General features: G+C 42.5%; 1 protein-coding gene across 1 annotated transcript in view; it reads left to right on the top strand.

Moving 5' to 3' along the window:
- Positions 1 to 18,706, top strand: part of RBP1 (retinol binding protein 1) — a 38,812-nt gene extending 20,106 nt beyond the window's left edge. The window contains exons 3-4 of the mRNA XM_079975951.1: positions 12,487 to 12,588; positions 18,393 to 18,706. Of these exons, the coding sequence (XP_079832077.1) occupies positions 12,487 to 12,588; positions 18,393 to 18,446 (156 nt within the window). The 3' untranslated portion in view covers positions 18,447 to 18,706. The remainder of the gene's footprint in view (positions 1 to 12,486; positions 12,589 to 18,392) is intronic.
- Positions 18,707 to 19,129: the final 423 nt, after the last annotated feature.

The following is a 19,129-nucleotide window of genomic DNA, read 5'->3' as shown; positions in this document are numbered from 1 at the left end:
TCGGTGTGTCTACAGGGTTAGCATCCATCAGGTTTAGTTTGTTTAACACATCAGCAATTTTCTGTGACTGGTGTACTAGAATGTTACCATCTTGATCTCTCTCTATTTCCAGAGATAGGTAGTTGTTTACCTCACCAAGATCTTTCATGTCAAAGTGTTCTTTCAGTTGAGCTAGGGCGTTATTGTACATTGTGACATCTTTCCAAAAGAATAAAAGATCATCAACATAAAACAAACAATACAGTTTCTTTTGCCCCTCCTCTTTGACAAATACACATGGATCAGCTTTCCCTTGCTTAAAACCTAGAGAAAACAATACTTCAGTGAGTTTTGTGTGCCAACACCGTGCACTTTGTTTGAGACCATAAAGGGACTTCTTCAGAGCACAAACAAATCCCTGTTTTACCTGTACGCCATCAGGTGGAAGCATATAAAGTGATTCATTTAGAGATCCGTACAGAAAAGCTGTATTCACATCGTGGTGACTAATGTGTAGATTCTCCTCTGCAGCTAGCTTGAGCATAAGCCTAATGCTCTCATACCTCACTGTGGGTGAGTAGGTCTCGTGATAGTCTTCACCTGGTACCTGTGCAAAACCTCTGGCTACCAATCTGGCTTTGTGTCTGACTACCTTGCCATTTTGATCAGTCTTCGCTTTGAAGACCCATTTGCTTCCAAGCAGTTTCATTCCTGGAACTACCGGAACAAGGTCCCATGTTTTGTTCCTTTCCAAGGAATCAAGTTCAGCCTTCATGGCATTTAACCATGGCTCAGCTTCCTTTGAATCCAAATCCTGGATTTCTTGGAAACTTGAAGGTTCAAATACCTTCTTGGAGCTTTTAACAGCTGTTACTGCTATCTTGGCAAACTCATCAGCAAATCTCTTTGGAGGTCTGCCTTTTGTGGCTCTTTGTGACCTGCGAATTAGCCTTAGGTCTTCAACACTCTCCTCTTCCTTCTTAGGAGAAAAGCGACCTATTGTGAACAATGGTTCCTCCAATTCTTGATCAGAACTTTCAGAGGGTCGCATAGAGGCTTTCGCACTCTTGAAATCCTCTGAATCACCTGATTCAGTTTCAGACTCAGAATCAGCACTTTCATCAGTGGGTGTGGGTTGTTGTGGTTGCTTTTGACTATCCTCAGTCTCATCACTGTCATCAGGGTAACATTGGAAAATTCCCACATTCTCCCCCCACTTGGCATTGTACTCAACACTTCTTGTGAGCTTAATAGTCTTAGAGTCAGTCATCCTTATTCTGTAAGAACCTTTCTCATAACCTAGAAAGATACCATGCAAACCACGCTTGTCTAACTTGGAGTTTTGTGGTGAGTGAACCCACATGTCAGAACCAAAAATTCTCATGTGTTTGATGTATGGCTTCTTGCCAAACATCTTCTCATAGGGGGTACAACCAATCGCTGAAGATAACCTGCGATTATAACTGTAAGTGAAACATGAGAGAGCTTCGGCCCAATAACTCTCTGGAAGATTGGCATCATGCAGCAAGGTTTTTAACCCTTGAAGCAACGTCTGATTTGCTCGTTCTGCAAGTCCATTCTGCCATGGCGAGCGAGGACTAGACAAATCGTGTTGAATTCCTTTCTCAGACAGAAAAGCTTCAAACTGCTGAGAAGTGAATTCTCCTCCGCGATCTGTGAAAAGAATTTTTACCTTCTTACCATGCACATTTTCCAACCAAGCACAGAATTCCTTGAACCTAGGAAAAGCCTCTGATTTCTGCTTGAGATTGTACACATAAATATACCTGGAAAATGCATCAATGAGAACCATGAAGTACCTATTTCCACCCAAAGAGGGCGCTAGTGGTCCAACCAAATCAGCATGAATAATTTGGTATGGTTCTGTAGCTTGCCTACTAGACACCTTACCTTTCGCAGCCATTTTCACCTTGTTTGCTGCGCATGCCTTGCACTTCATGTGGTACCTGCAGGGTTTAATAGTCATACCTTCAACCAAGGCAGGCATTTTAGATACTGCCTCAAAACCCAAATGACCAAATTTTCGATGAAAATCATGAATACATTCTGCATGCAAACTTTCGTTAGAACCTGCAATGCAACAAGTGTCATCCTGCACAACATCATCATAATACAAAACATATAAACGATCAACATATTCAGCATACAATACATAATCATTTTTCTTTGTGATGATGCACCTTTTGTTCTTAAAGGAAACGTCAATGTTCCGCTCATTCATCTGTCCAACGCTGAGCAAATTATGTTTGGCATCTGGCACATAAAGTACATTCTGAATCGATAAGTCCAAACTGTGAAGAACAACAGTTCCGTAGCCTTTACTGGGAATTGTGTGGTCATCCGCCTGGTGAATCGCACCTTCCTGCGGTGTAAAAGACACGAACAGTCGCTTATCGTTGCACATGTGATGCGTTGCCACCGAATCAACAACGAAGAAAGATCTAGACGTCTTCTGGACCTCTGCAACTTTTGGGGTGAAGCGTGAGACCATTGCCTTGTGCTGCGTTGTCCTGGACACTGGACCTCTGCCTTTGCTCTGGCCTTTTCCACGCGATGAGCTTTCGCTGCGCTGCTCTGTCTTGGCCCTGGGATATTTGCATTCCCTCTTCATATGGCCTAGACGTCCACAGGAGTAACATTTCACTGCCTTCAAAGCTTTGGCGCCATCTGGTGGTTCCACTGCACTCTGGGATGACGACTGTGAAGTCTCCCCCTTTCCCATGCAGCTAGCACCCCGGCGATCTGCTTCATTCTGAATCACGGCAGTGACATAATCCACTGTCAGCTGAGCGGTAGGCTGTACAGCAATCTGAGTCGCAACAGACTCCCAACCTGAACCCAAAGATTGTAGTATCATGAAGGAATACACAGCCTCTGGAAAGTTGAGTCCTCTCTGTTGCAGCTCATGTCTCAGATTCTGCATCTCCATCAGATGTGTACGCACATCTCCACCTTCAGCAAGAGCCATATTATGCAGCTTGTTAAAATAAAACATAGTAGATCCAGCTTCTGTCCTCAAGTGTGCCTCCCTCAAAGCGTCCCAAATTTCTCTGGCTGAGGTCTTATCACGCAATAGACAGAGCTCTTCTGGGGATACTATCAATGTAAGAGTTCCCCTTGCTTTGGAATCTTTAGCTTTCCATGCATCTGTAATTGGAGCTGGGGGGGTGTCTGTAATAACTTCAAACAGACCCTCTTTCCGCAGAATAGCCTCTGCATAGATAACCCAGTCCGCATAATTTTTCTTATTAAGCTTGGGAATCCCACAAGCATCCTGAAGGGCCATCATGACTCTAGCATTAGCCTTCTGCATCATCTCTGCTGCTTTAAATAAGCTGCTTTATACAAGCTGCGTCTCTGCTGCTTCAAGCCTCATTCCAAAGGCAAGTTCAAAAGTGCTTTCTCTCTGCTGCCCTAAATCATGCTGCGTCACTTCTGCAGCTGCTTCAGCCCTTTTAAAAGTTACTTTCGATTTCCCCAGCATAGCCATAGCCGCTGCCTGTTCCCGGCAAACGGACATAAAAGTTCAAAGTCCAGCCATAAAGCCATTAATTAGATGCTGGCAGGCTGCCCGGAGCAGTAGCACATACCTCATCAATCATCTTGACGCGCAGATACCGTCCGATCCGTCCCTTTGCATTCCATTGCATTCCTTGCCGGCACTCCGATGACTGCGTCTTCTGGGCCCATAACCACAATGTTGATTTATAGTATCCAGTGTCCGTGCACAGCGGAATGATGAGGAATATGTGTACATACTCTAAATTGCTTTATTTACATTTCAAAGCTGGTAGATTACAGAAATGCATCTTTCCTCTGCCGAAGCAGAAAAGGCATCCTCTCTCCTCTGAAGCACGGAGAGAATCACACTGAACTGCAAAGAACAGGAAACCAGTGTACGTCACATCCAGCCTCCCTTTCCCGTGGGAAAAACCAACAGCAATGCTGTCTGTGGAATGTAAACATTGTCTTGTGACAAGCCTTTCGCTGCACAGTGAAGAGAGCAGAAACCAACAGGTACATGAAATCGGATAAACACATTGGCTTCATTATGAAATCAAGATGCTATCAGGGGATGTTGCTAAGAAGAAATGCTCAAAAAAATACAGCACTCCCCTATGGGAAGGGAAACCAATAACAGGTTTTTGATAGAAGCTACAAAATGAAACCTGCTAAGGGGAGTAGCCTTTTGTTGCTCAGGAAGACATACTGTTTTGTTCCATATTGTTGTCTTTCAGCCAGAAGTGCAATATTTTAAGCAGTCAAATAGATCAGGTGTGGTACTTAACCTGCGAGTACGGCATTGATGCTCTATAAATAAATGCTTCAAAAGCTCTTGAATGTAGATCATAAGGCAAAAATACATTGTTTTCTGATAAAGCAGTTATTTTGATGAATACTTCGGTAAGCTGCAGACATCCATATTCCCGACCTTAAGTCAATATGGCTTAGCTTACTGGCCTACTCAAATTGCACTAAGGGGAATACACATGATCTAGACAGCAGCTTTGTTTTGTTTTTACTAATTGCTGAAATTAAAAGTTAACCTGCATTGAAAGCAATATCATAACTGCTGTAATTTGCATTTATTGTGGATTCTAATTTGCATGGAGCTGGTGCTTTCAAGCATACATAAGCTGGTGACAATTTACTTACTGTCAGGAGCCCGGAGGAGACAGCCATGCAGTGGGCAGTAAAAGCATCTATGCCTACAAAGGAGTTCTATAAAGGAGTCACAGATTCCACTAATTATATTCCTATTAGATTGACAGAAAAGCAAGTAAAACAAATTGCTACCATTAAAATAAAAAGGGGGGGAATGAGTTATACTCTGTGTTTGGAGGGAAGTTCATCATTAGTATTATATGTCACAATTCTCATTGATACCACACTGGGCAAGTAGCTGAGTTACATACATACATTGTACTTCAGTCATATTGTATATAAATTGCAAACAGATTTTTATGTGTTTTTACATCTCTGCCCTATAGGTACTAGTGGTAACTTGGAAAAGTTAAAGAAAGACCCCTTTGGCCACCTTGTTAAGTTTACAAGATAAATGCAACACACACAAACACTCATGTTTTGGGTGGTGGGGTTTTTTTTTGGGGGGGGGGAGTTCTATTATTTCCCATAAAAGATGCAGGAAAAAAATCTCTTTCACAGGGAGCAAAGATCTTTTTGAAATACCCCAAGGGAGACAGTACAGCACTAGCCTAGCAATCTGCTCAGCAAATTGGAACTGCATGCTTTATGCAGTAGTTCATCAAATTTGTATCTTCTCATAAGCCTTGTCTTTGTTGTTTATTGATTGATAGCATGGTACACCCCTCCTTTCATCAAGAAGATGGCCTTCAGTCATTTCCAGTATATAAAAATGCAACTCAATAAATGAATAGGCAGATAAAACACTATGATCAGCGAGCAAATTCCCAGTTTTAAAAAACAACAAATAAATGTGAAGTCAGCCCTGTTGCATTTAATGGCTCAAGTAAGGGTGCATGAAAATACAGCAAGGATGTGGAATCTCCACTGTCAAATTGAGCTTGTGAGGCCATTTGCCCCCAAACCATGCCCCCTACCATACATCTGACATCAGGTCGGCTGGATTGGCTGCAGAACCAAATTCCCTCTTTGCAAGCCCTGTGTAGGGCTTTGAAGTCCTGTCTATTGTCACCAGACATCAGATGATTCACAAGTAGGTAGCCCAACTCACCTGTCAAATTTGGCCCATGAGGGGTAGGGAAGAGAAGGATCCAATGCATTGGTCAGATCAGATTCCCACCCCTGAATTACAGCCTAAAAAAGAAATCAGCTTAAAAGAACAGAGTAGATTTCATCTGGCACCTTAAAAAAAAATGGCAAAGAAGGCACCAGGTGAACATGTCTGGGAAGTCTGTGATTTTAGGTGCCACCAAGGATCCCCAGATCCTACACTGTTTAAGGCTTTAAAGATCAAATTATGTATGGCATGTATACTATAAAGAGGCCCCCCTCCATATCTGCAGGCTGCAAAATGTGTCTGAAAAAGTGTTTTGAAGCATTCTGCTTTTTTTATCCAATTACATGTTTTTTCAAACCTATTCTTCATTCAGACTGTCATGTTTCCAAAGGCTTTTAAAAGAGTCACCATGCTACAGTTCACTGATGAACCCAAACAATATAAAAGGGAGCAACGTCTCAGAATGCTGATATGCCAAAAAAAGGGGGGGGGAGGCAGAAAATTATTATTGTGAGCCTATTTTCATGTACACGGTCTGTATCTAGGTCCTTGATCATGCCTGGACTAGCCAATGTGGTCTTTCTAGCCCAGGTGCATCTTTTAGCATCCTCATGATAGAATTATAGACCTTGTCACACGCAGCCCTCAAGCCGTTGAGACAAACAGGCATGCCATAAAATTGATTTGTTCCTCCACAATAGTGAGATACAAGTGGACTTTCTTTTTCTTCCCTGTAGTGAGTGCCAAAGCAATATGGGCTGCAGACAATCCACTACAATCCATTCCTATCCTGCTCATAACTTGCAATGATTTGGCATTTAGTTGAAATTCAAGGAGTGGGGAAAGCAAGGAAATGTGCTAACAGATCGCACAGCATACGCAGCCTGTCCTTAGCATTTCCAGCATTGCCTCTCCATGCGTGCATTTTGAGGAAATGGTTGTAAGGAAACTTGGCACAAAATGGATTCTTTTGTGTGCATGCATAAGCACATGTCAAACTTTAGAATGATCACATTCATTCATTTTACCCCACCCATCTGCCTGGATTGTCCCAGCCACTCTGGGCTGCTTCCAACAAAATACAGCATCAAACATTAAAAACTTCCTGAAATATCCTTCATCCAAGGATCACAGGGTGTTTTTAATATAAAAACACAAAAATGCTTATTTCTGACCAGTCTGATCTTAAAAAAGAACTGTCTGTGTCCTTTTTCCAGTTACTTTTCTGCATACTGTTTTAAAATTGAAGGCGAGATATGTAACAGCATGCACAGCTCTCTGTCAAAACCAATGTTAACTTTAACTGAAGTCAATCAAGCACAAATGGTCCTACACTATCAAATTCTTAGTTTAGTCACATTAGTTAAGTTAAGCTGATTAAGTGCTTGGAAAAGGCATACTATTTCACAGTACCCTAACATTATGTATTATGTGGGCATGGCCGGCAGTTCCTGGTCATAACTTTCTTTTGTTAGGGGGATTTCTACCTAATGCCTCAAGATGTGTGGCTGATTTTTCTTCAAGTGGGTGGAGGGGTAGATCTCAATAAGTCTGCATGAAAACCCATATGCACATTTCTCTTCTTATACAAGATCTGTATGAAAGGAAGCAGACTGGGCTAAGCTAGACTGGAATTCTCCTACAGGTTATGGGGGGTGTATTTCTTTGGAATACATTCAGAGAATATGCAAGAAGTGTACAGAACCAGGCTATAAAACAGTTAAAATGCACACTTCGTCACAGCATGCTTTCCCACTGAGTTGTGTGGCACCACCACCATGTGAATGTGATGGGATGTAAGGGGAACAGCTTTCAGGTACCCTGCTGCAGAACTGCATCAGGCTTGATACATCAGTAGCAATACCTTGAATCTAGCACGGTAGCAAATTGGCAGTCAGTCCACTCCTTTCAATGGAGATGTTGGTGAGAGGTTGCCCCAAACAGCAACCATTCAGTAGTGTTTTGCACTAGCTGCAGCTTTCAGGCAAAATTCAAGGGAAGCCCTATGTAAATGGCATTGCAGTAGTCAAAGCAAATGTGAAACGGAAACTGACAGATTCCTTCACCTCTAGCTGCAAGCATCTGTGAGGGAAGGAATGCCTCTCTGGAGAACTGATGCAGGGGCAGGGAAATTGCTGCTTGCGGAAATGCTGTGCCGTGTGTCTTAATCTATGCTCAGCTTTATATTTGCAAATAATCCTAAATGTTATACGCATACACAAAACACACCATAGGTGTCTGGTAATGTCTCCTTCCAAATTTGTTTGTTAGCTTTGTATCCTACCAAATGGTGCTCAAGGTGGCTAGCAGCAGTAAGAAAGAAGTTAAAGACAATAGAACTGTCAAAAACAGTACAACAAGAGGGATAAAATGCATCAACTAATATGTTTTTAAAAGACAACCAATTAACCACCTGCAGCATATTTACAGTGGACAAAGTAAGACAAAGTGACAAGGAGCCCTGCAGCCCTGGACAACCTCACCAAGTAGTTTCATATAGATGCTAAATAGCATGGGGAGTAAGATGGAGCCATGAGGGACAATGACCAAGGAATCTAACAGTTCTTCCCCCATCACCACCTTCTGGAGGCACCCATCCAAGAATGACTGAGACCACTGTATAATGGTGTCTCCAAGTGCCAGGCAACTAGCCAGTCCAAAAGGATACTCACACTGATGGCTCTGAAAGCCTCCAAGATGTAGTTTTCACCATAGATGAACCAAGGCAACAACAGCCTTCTTAATTTCATAAACAGGCCTGAATCCAAATGGAAATAGATCTAAAATAATCCTTTTCATCCAGGAACACCTGAGCTGAGATACCACCAATTTGTTGGGGCCAGTTCTTGTTGCTTTTGTGTTGTTGTTACGTCTGTGTGTGTGTTTGTTTGTTCACATACAGAGTTCCTCCCATGGCTGCTACTGCCTCAGTTTGCCTTTAACTGTTTTGTTTTCAACATGTTTTAATGTAAAACCCACAGCGGGCAAAGAAATCACACATGGCCAGGGATAACTGCAGTGCCCATGCAGCAGATAATTCCATCAGGAAACTGTAGCTAAAGGTGTCGTGAGATCTGTCTTCCATCAGAGAATTTATATCTAGCATCCTGACAGCAGCACCAAGTACTAGTTGATATTTCACTCCCATGGTGTCTTTTGTTAACAAGCTGTTTTGTTTTCTAAGTGGTATACTCTAAGGGATGAGAAGTGTATCCACTCAAAGTTTAGAAACGGGGAGAGTTGTTCAGCTTTCAAGACAGGTGTTATCTCCAGGGTGAACACATGTTGCCTTCTAGGGAATTCTCTCTGCCTGCTGTGCACAGTTATCCTTGACTGTTCCTTTCCCATAGGCAGTGTTCTGGTCCCTTATGTTGTTGATGCTGAGCGCCACTGGGAAACACTTAAAATAAACATGCTTCTTTAAATTGTTATAAGAGAGTGAATTTCAACAGGGAAGATTTAGTATGTTTCATGCGCAATTGGAAATGGAACCAGCAGCATTAGTACTAGAAGCTATGAAACTAAATTACATTTTAAAGAAAATGCGCATCTTCCAGCTAGGAGCCACCATGCAAAACATTCTAGTTAGCAAAGAATAATGAAGTTTCCTGGGCATGGGGTAACCAAAACATTTTGTTTTCTATGCGTAAACTCCAGTAGGACTCTCTCTCACACATCATAGCTCCAGGATATGTGGATTGCAAAAGAAAGGAAGACTGCCTTCCCTAAAGTTATTTAATCTGAGATTTAAATGTTGCTGAATTCATTAGTGAACTTCAGTAACATTGCAATGTTGCAATGCTTTCCAGGGTTCTTACGCAATTACAGGGGGTGCCAATGGCTTGTGCTTTTCATGCATCTACTGTAATGTACAAAGGAGCACATTGCATGTCTCCTCCATGGGACTGGGGAGGGAAGCGTGAACTCCCAGTGCAGAAATAGCTTAAATATATGTGTTTTCCTGTTGCACTTTACAGTAGAAGTGTTAAGATAAGAAACAAAGGCACTCATGTTTCCTCACTTTCCTGCAGTTGGTGAAAGAGGTCTCAGGAAATCTAGGTGGTGTTAAAATATTATACACATCTGACTTAGGATGGATGTACATGTTGCCTCAAGAAATTCAGGTTGTCAGATCTATTTTTATAGAGGTAATGTGAATGTGGAGGTGAGGAGACATTTGTAAGAATGAATCAAAGGAATCAAAGGAAAGGAAAAGTGCTATGCACCTGGTATAATAGCAAGCAATTTTATTCTCAAAACATTTTGCAAATAAGTCACAGCAGGTCACCATCAGTTCTACCCACTCCTTCAGGCCAGATGGTAAAAGTATGCCAAATCCATTTAAAACCTTCTATAAATCCTAATACAGTCATACCTCGTGTTGGGTTACGTTCATGTTGCGTCTTTTTAGCTTGTGAATGCAGCAAACCCGGAAGTGTATACTTCTGGGTTTTGCCGCGTGTGCATTTGCGAGCAGAAGCGTTCTGTGCGCTTCGCACATGCGCAGAAGCGCTCCGCGCTTGCGCAGAAATGCCGCTCTAGTTGTGGACTTTGTGGACCCAGAACAGATTGTGTTCCCAACCTGAGGTACCACTGTGTGTTATATGCACATTATAGCCAGCTAACACAATGAGGACAGCCTGCCTCTTAATTTAAATTTTCCTACTAAACCTATCAGAGATCAATCTCCTCCATTAATCAGAAGAATAAGAAAAAAGATGTCCACATTTAGCTAACTAAAAACCTTTTCAGGAACTAACCAAAGACACTAGCCAATAATACAAATCTAAAGATCTAAAACATTGTTTTAATACAAATCTAAAAATCAAAACATTGGTATTGAAATAATGTCAAAGTCTATTAAAGCGGCAGCATTAAAATAGAATCAGCAGGAAGTTCAGGTGCTTCAATCCCAAGACCCCTTCTCCTCTTCCATCACCACCCCACACAGTTGATTCCAAGGAAGTTCACCAACCAATGGCTGGGCAGCCCTTCTCTCACTTGGAGCACCTCACCCTACAGGGCCGGCCCACCCCATATAGGCAGGCAATGGGAGGTGACCACCTCAGGCAGCAAGATCCGCAGGGGCAGCAGATCTAGCCTCCACGGAATTATCCTCTGCTGTTGCTGTGGTGGCAGCAACAACTGCAGCACACCCCTTGAAGGCCAGATCTGCCCAGTGCCCACCCATTGCCACTTCTGCAGTGGCCTCTTGGTCAATAGGAGTCACTGATGGTCTCATAGGAGGTGCTACTACTACTGTACATCTTTATTTCCCCCTTGTTCCTGGTGTAGATCTTCATGCACTAATTAGCCAGCTCATGGGCTGCAGGCTTATAGTTTATGTTATCACAGGAATAAGTATTTCTATCTATATATTTGGGGACTGGCTGCTCTGAATCCAGTGTCTTGCATTTGGGAGGGAGTGGGGAAGGACACAGGGAATATTCAGTCAGGCGCTGGTCCTATGTTACCAGTGTTTGTACAGCCCTGTGCAAGTCCTACTGAAGTGAATGGAGATTGTGTTGCATTTAGCATGGTGCTTGCCTTATTTGAACTGTCTGGGGAAGTAGACGCAGTATTAATAAAAGAGCCAAGAAAGCACCCCTTACTACAGTCATATGGTTCCCAAAGATGGTGGGGGTGGGGGGAAATGGGTTACTGGAAATCATAGATTATGAGAATGCTGGGTTAAGAAGTCCCTTGCCTTCTGTCTTTCTGAAGCCATGCTAAATCACTTGAAAGAAAGATTGGTAAAAAGGAACTATAAAAACCGCTGCATTTTCCCAAGGTCAATTGGCTTTGTAGCCAAAGATTGAAAATGCTGAACAGCGGCTCCTCCTGCTGGTTGAAAAGCTGCTTGTGCCTTGTCAACAGAATCCGTTGTAGTGAGGAATGATCAAAGTGCTTGTAATGAATCTAGTTATTTCCCGCTTTTGAACTGGGCATTAGACTGGCACAACTTTTTTTCTGGCTACATCTGTGCTAAATGCATGTGTAATTCCACTAACTTCTGTTAAACTAGCTCCGATTAGCATAAGCTGTGGAGATTCTATAATGCAGCACATCATTTGTTGACCAAGTCTATCCTTTCCGCAGCCTATCAAATCGACAGGTTATGCATACAGACAGGAGCTGAACTATAGTGGAGTTTATTGTTCCTTAGCTTTTACGATGTGTTTTTCTCACTGTGGATTGTTTTTAAAGCCCCTTCTTTTAACCCAAGTATATCTACTGTGTAAAAAAACCCACAGAAATCGGAGAAACCAAATAGATGTGTATTTTTAACCGTTTATTCAAGATTTTAACATTTCCACTGTCTATCTCCCCCAACCAAAGATGGTCCCCTCTTAAATAAATAGTTTAACCAACTCTACTAAGATTTTTTTTAAAAATGCAAAATAAAATAATCTATACAACATAAAAAGCATATAAATAGATTAAATTATAGTCTGTTCAGGGTGATATGTTTCCCATTCCATTGGGCTCCAGGTATTATTCTGCAAACAACTCTTAAGGGAGAAATCCTATAGCAAGTTCCACTGGGATGAGCGAGTTAGACTCTAATGAATCTCTCACTTAAACTGAAGGCTACACCAGTTTATCTCCCTCATTCTTGACTTATTCGGAAAAACAGCAGTTGCCTTCTTTTGGAAGAAGCTATAATAATAATAATAATAATAATAATAATAATAATAATAATAATATTTTAGCTGATTAATTTAAAAGTTACCATCATACTGTTTTTTAATGCATTTTACTAGACCTGTGTGACGTGGGACGGAGATAAACTTCTTTGTGTACAGAAAGGAGAAAAAGAAGGCCGTGGCTGGACCCAGTGGATTGAAGGGGACGAAATGCACTTGGTAAGGACATGTAATGTTTCAGATATATTTCCCTCACCTCTCTCCACTCCCCAAAGTCTTTATTTGTTCATATGGCTAAATGCAATAATCCGCAATTTGCCTGTGCATTATGCTGGCTAACTCTGGAGTAATTAAGCATTGGCATTATGTTTGATTTACTTCTAAGGCAATAATCTCTTTCGTGTCCCTGTCATAAATAGCAGCATTCTAAATTCAGCAAACCTTTATATTAACCGTCAAATTGCTTTGATCCGTTTACACAAGAGAAAGCATGTAACAGAAGTGCCCTTGACTCGCTCTGTGATACAAAATGGTGTGTGGCTGGGGAAGATTTTTGCATCCCAAACCACAGGGATAAGTGGAGGAAGGGTGCTATTTTATTTTATTTTTAAGGCTAGAATTTTTTTGTAGCTTAGGAAATGAAAGAGAGCAATTCCCTTTTGAAAGTATTATTTTCTTCCTAACTATTATTTCTGACTTTCTGAGATAGTAGGACCTAATAAAGTTTATTGCTGCTGCTTTTTCAAGTATCTTGTTTATAGCCCTCTTGAAAGTCCTCTTCCCACAGGGGGCTACAAACCCATCCCTGAGAACTTACTGCCTACTAAATGCACTTTACCATTTATTTAGGATGCTAACTTGGTAAACATCCAGGTGAGCCATTGAGATTGTAGATGGATGGAGCTTTCAAGTTTGAATTTCCATCAAAGCCAACAGGATGAGCAGTAGTAAATGAGTGAGAGATAGTTGGGTTGGAACTTGGAGACATGCCTCTGCATCTCACTGCAGCCTTTATTGCATAACTCTCAACTTCTTCGCCATCTGTAAAATGAGACAACAGTTTCAACGCCAGCACTCTAATCCTAGGAATATTTAATTGGAAGCTGGTCCTATTGATTCTAATGGCATGTGCTTGTGATTCGAGGACCCGATCCCCGCTTGGGGAATAAAGACACGTGGACACAGTATGTAAGGTTAATGGGTAAGGAAAAGGCCACAACTTTAGTGATTACAGCATGTGAGAAGGTATTGGCTTAGGCATTGGACCATGGAACATTAGACTCCACCCACTCGGAGAGGGGTGAGTCTGAGGAGGGGTTAACCACCAGTAGGGGGAGCCTATTGATGCTAATACAACTATAGGTTCTCTCCTGATGTCACCGAGGGTCGTGCCATGGCCCCCCGCCACACTGACATCGGACAGGATCCACGACCGCTGGATTCCTTTAGCAGAATACCCAAAATTGTCGGGGAAGGCGATGGTCACACCTTGCCCCCCGAAACACCAACAACACATTCCAATGCCTAACCACCACCCAAGCCGAAAGGCTCGCCCCCAATACCCTCACAGCTGCAACCAATCCCTAAGACTATTAGATATGTTAGCCAGCCATATGTCGTTTCCCCGATCTGAAAGATGAGCGCCCTCATCCCGGAATAGGGTCTGGTCACCAATCCGGATATCATCATGAGATATAACTAGGCCATTCATAAAATGCACTTTGCGCGCTACCGCGTGATTCAAGAGTTTCCTGGATTTCTCGACTCGAAGAAAATGTGTGTGCAATGGCAGGGATGGCTGGCACAGCTGCATTTGAGCAGCAAGCCACACCCCCACGAGCTTCCCTATTGGGTGCCCAACCGGGAACACCCCCTGCATGATGCGGGAATCGTCTCCCACTCACAACCCCTCCCCTCCGGTAGGAGGAGAGGCTTTCCAAGAGAGGCTCTGTGCAGGCATTGCAATTAGGGAGGGCAGCTAGAGAAGCAGGCTATCTCTGCTCCCTCTGCTGCTTTTTTAGTCACCTGGGAAAGTAGCAGGGAGCCTTTGATATCACACATTTGGGGATTATAAAGTGTGCAGGGTCCACGCACACTTCAGACAGTTGCAACAGAGGACACAGAGCTAGTGCACTTATTCCTGCTGTCCCCATATATTTACATTTTCCTAATTATATGGGACTTAAGTGAAATTAGGATCTCATCCTTAGGGGCAAACTAGGTATTGATAATAATGTATTGTAATGGTCAGGCCAATGGCAGCTTTCTACTCAGGATGAGTAACAGCTGGCAGTGACCATTTTTACCAGGAGCACAGTGAAGAGTTGACCTTTCCTGCGGTGCCAATCTTGACTGAGCCCCCATGAAGCTGTTGTTTTAAAAGTAAAAGATAAGACCCTTTAAAATGTCAGTGCACACACACATTTAACAGGAAGTTTAGTTCAGCCATTATAGTGTTATAGAAATGTATGGTGATAATAACGCTGCACATAATTTCTCCTTCTGCTAATTTTCTGTAGAATTCATACCTGAAAGAATCTGCATGATAATCCTCTAGCAAATATGTAGTTTGTTTTGATTAAAGCATTGCCAGGACTGCGGCCATTATCACTACAGGGGGGGGGGGGGGATAACTGGCGTGTCTGTTGCAGAGGGGGTTCCTAAATAAAGAATAGGGAAATGGTTTCAGTGTCTCCATTTGTATGTAATATGGTGCTGCACTCACTTAGGGAGCCTCACTTCACCTTGCCTACATAAGCATGGGACACCTTTGCCTGGTGGTGCCGTGACCCATAGATTGCAGCAAAATACGGGGCAAGGTTTTGCCCAGTATCTTGTTTGTGTGGTGGGCTCATGGGAAAAAGCTGTCCCATGAGCCCTTGCAAAGGAGAGGGGAATGCCTTAATAAGGCTGGAACTCAGGGCCATTTTGCCTTGAGAGCTCCCTGCCTGCCCACCCTCGGGCTAGAGCCTTCACTGAGCAATTCTGGGTCGCTGGTTGACAGGGCTGGAAAGGGATATTTCTCTCAACTTGATTGGTACATGGTTGAGGGATTTGCCCCCACCTTTCCCTCAGTGGGACGCAGGTGGCGCTGTGGGTTAAAGCCTCAGCGCCTAGGACTTGCCGATCGAAAGGTCGGCGGTTCGAATCCCTGCGGCGGGGTGCGCTCCCGCTGCTCGGTCCCAGCGCCTGCCAACCTAGCAGTTCGAAAGCACCTCCGGGTGCAAGTAGATAAATAGGGACCGCTTACCAGCGGGAAGGTAAACGGCGTTTCCGTGTGCGGCTCTGGCTCGCCAGAGCAGCGATGTCACGCTGGCCACGTGACCCGGAAGTGTCTCCGGACAGCGCTGGCCCCTGGCCTCTTAAGTGAGATGGGCGCACAACCCCAGAGTCTGTCAAGACTGGCCCGTACGGGCAGGGGTACCTTTACCTTTTACCTTCCCTCAGTGAAATTACAGCCTTCCTTTGTTAGGCAAAGAACATTGTTTTTGTGAGGGCGGAAATGGCACTGAGCAAGATCAACATTGTACAGGGGGTCCCCATAAGTAGCCTGAGGACATAATTCATCATGGCACTCCCAAGCTCGGGTTGGGGTTTTTGCCTGGTAGAAATCTGCACCTTGGTTGCCCTGTGAGACTTTGCTTGCTGGGCTTGCACCATGGCAAGGTTCAACACTGGCTGACTCGCACAGAACAGGTTTGGGGAGGTCCAATCCCGGCAGATCAATTCCATCAACATGGGGCTTAACCCTTGCCCTGCCTGCTGCAGTCAATAAAGATTTGGCCTGATTTTATCCCATCACTGTTCCACATTCTTGTTATTTTGCTGCTCTCATGGGTCACATAATGTGTCTACTTGGCAAATAATTTTCCACCACTAGGGCTGTAACTTCTTCATGAGACCATAAGTTAAGGAGCAGTAACTAGAAAGAGTGGTGTGTTGGGAGTGGAGTCTCTGGTAACGTGATTTACCGGCAAGCCACTTAGATCCTTGGGTTTCCAAGCCTTACTCTACTCTCCAAGAGTACCTCTAAGAGAACTATGTTACAGTCCTATCTGTGTGTCAGAAATGAATCCCTTTGAGTTAAGGGAGTTTACTCAAACATAAGTGGACTACAGCATTAGGTGCTGACCAAATTCACATCTACTTTAAACTAGTTATGCACATCAGGGGTTTGAGTGGGGGATAGATAGATAGATAGATAGATAGATAGATAGATAGATAGATAGATAGATATAGATAGATGATAGGTGATAGATATTTCTAAACTGCCATATCCTAATCCACCATTGTTTGTATTTTATTTATGCTTTTTGACAGCTTAAATTATCACTTCTCTTACCTGCTTCTGAAAGCATCATTCATCTTTCCTCCCCTCCTCATTTTTTTTAAAATACTTCTGTTGTGTTATTAATGTATTTGGATATCTCGTCTTCACATGCTTGTATCTTTGAGAGTTTCTGAATATGTAGGGCATTCAGGCACCATAAAAATTATTCTATGATGCTTCAGTAATAATTTTATGGTCCTATTGAACTTCAGACACTATTCCAAATATTAATTAATTAATCCTTTTATAACGTCTATTAAGTGATCTGCCATAAGCTTTCGGCATTTATTCACCATTCTTTCCAGGCAGATTATTTTCCAAGTCAGCATTTTTTAGTTAATTAAAACATACACATCTTATGTTAACTCCCATTCCACTTTAGGCTTTATTTCCCTGCTGCTGTCAAGTTGTTCCTGAGTTTTTTCTGTATTGTGATGTCCCTTTCTCTTCAATAGATAGCCCATTGTTGTGAGATCACACATCCTGGCTGCATTTACTCCTTTATCAAATCCATTGACACAAAAAATGAACAGAATGTGTGCCAGTATTTTTTCATTTGTTGAATCATTTCCATTCAGTCTGTCCCACTTTCTGGTACTTTTTGAAATCTAAAGTGCACTTTCTTCCCTCTTCCAGTTTCATTCAGATCACTCACCTGCTTTAGGTCACTCACCCCAGGAATGGATTTTCCTCAACTAGATTAATATTTTCTGTGAAGTGATATCAAAAGTTCTTCTTTAGACTGAGAAAATTATGCCCATACCATCCAGGTCATTTTTTTAAAAAAAAAAGTGTTATCTTATAAAATAACGTTAACTTTGTCCAAAAGTATCTCCTTTAAAAATACAAGTTTGATCTTTTCTAATAAATCAAAGGCATCTCAATTACTTTCCCACACCTCCTTTTAGGTGCAAATATCCTATTCTCTATGGGGACTACTCAGGTTGAAGGTTAAGAGATTCTTGAAACACCTCCAGAATGCTTCCTTTAGTCTAAAGGGCTTTGGAGTATATCTGTTGGAAACTTCAACTGGTACACAAAATGGCTGCTGGATTGTTAACAGCCGTTTGATCAGAGGCAGACCTTGGAGTCTCAAATTTCAATGGCACCCTGTGTGGCACCAAAATTCAGTGCCCCCCAACCTTTCACCTTCCATTCTACAACATAATTCTGGTGCCCAGTGCAGGCGAAATTGTGGCACTCCCCTAAATCCACTTCTGGTTTGATCATACTGTGCTTCTCTTTGCCTGCCTGCACTGGGTTCTGCTTTTGTTTCCAGGACCGAGGTGCTGATTTTAAGTTTAAAAACCAGCTTGGAACCCCAGTACCTGATGAAAAGCCTCTCCCTTATGTTCCTACCCAGGCCACATTGCCATCTCCAAAGGCCCTTCTCAGCCCACTGAGGTGTAATGAGAGAAAGGAGGGAGGATGTGCCACATAGATATAAAAGAGTAGAATGAAGTGTCTTGTTATCTGGATAGCTAATATCTTCATTCATACTGAGAAGATATTTTAAAATGTCCCCAGATAAGCGTTTATGTTTGTGAAAGGGGCACACACTCCCAATGTAATCATTCAGCTATTTCTGTTTGACTATGAATACTATTCAATTCTAAGGAAGACATCAGTGTTTATCTACAAAGAACACAGTGTTTGAAGAAGTAGCAATTAAGTATTGACTTTTCTTTTTCAGGAAATAAGAGCTTGTGGCGTCAAATGTAAGCAAGTATTTAAGAAGGTACAGTGATGAGCCTGAACCCAGAGGCCAAGAGGGTCGAATAAAATGGATGGACCAGCTGCCAAACTTACAACCCTGTTAGTGCACAAAAACCTTATCCCTTAACACCTAGAAAGGAGCCCATGGCCAACATCTAGCCATGTCTAATTGGAGCTCTGTAGTGGGTTTTGTTGCATACCGTCTATGATATTTTAAAAAGCAATAGTTGAGTCTGAATGAGCATCATCATCATCATGTAGAAGTTCAGATTAAAGCTAATGAAACCTGAATTATGTGTGATTTCATTTTTATATAAATATGCAGATTTTTTTTTTGTTTTTAAAAAAGGGTTGTCTGTGAAGTTTGATATTCACTTTGACTGCTAAGCATATTGTACCAGAACTGTACATAAAATACAATGCTGAGTCCAGACTTGCTTAGCTTAAATGGCAGAACTACATAAAGAATGATCAAGCCTTTTCTCTGGAACTGTTAGATTTGAGGAGCTGGTTTAGGTGGACCCCAGCCTATGATGACGAGGGCAATTGCTGCTGTTGGCAGAGTTTCTCCTAAGGGGGTTTTGCTTATGCGTTCATTGCAATGGACTGCTATTTTCCTGCATATGCATTGGGGATAAAATCAATGCACTTATTTATTCTTTAGCTATTGAAACCTGTTTCACCCATCTCTTTAGATAGGACTCCAAGAACAAC

The sequence above is a fragment of the Podarcis cretensis genome (genome assembly GCF_951804945.1).
Source record: "Podarcis cretensis genome assembly, chromosome: 5".
In the NCBI taxonomy this organism is placed as follows: domain Eukaryota; kingdom Metazoa; phylum Chordata; class Lepidosauria; order Squamata; family Lacertidae; genus Podarcis; species Podarcis cretensis.
This window is presented reverse-complemented; position numbering and strand designations above follow the sequence as displayed.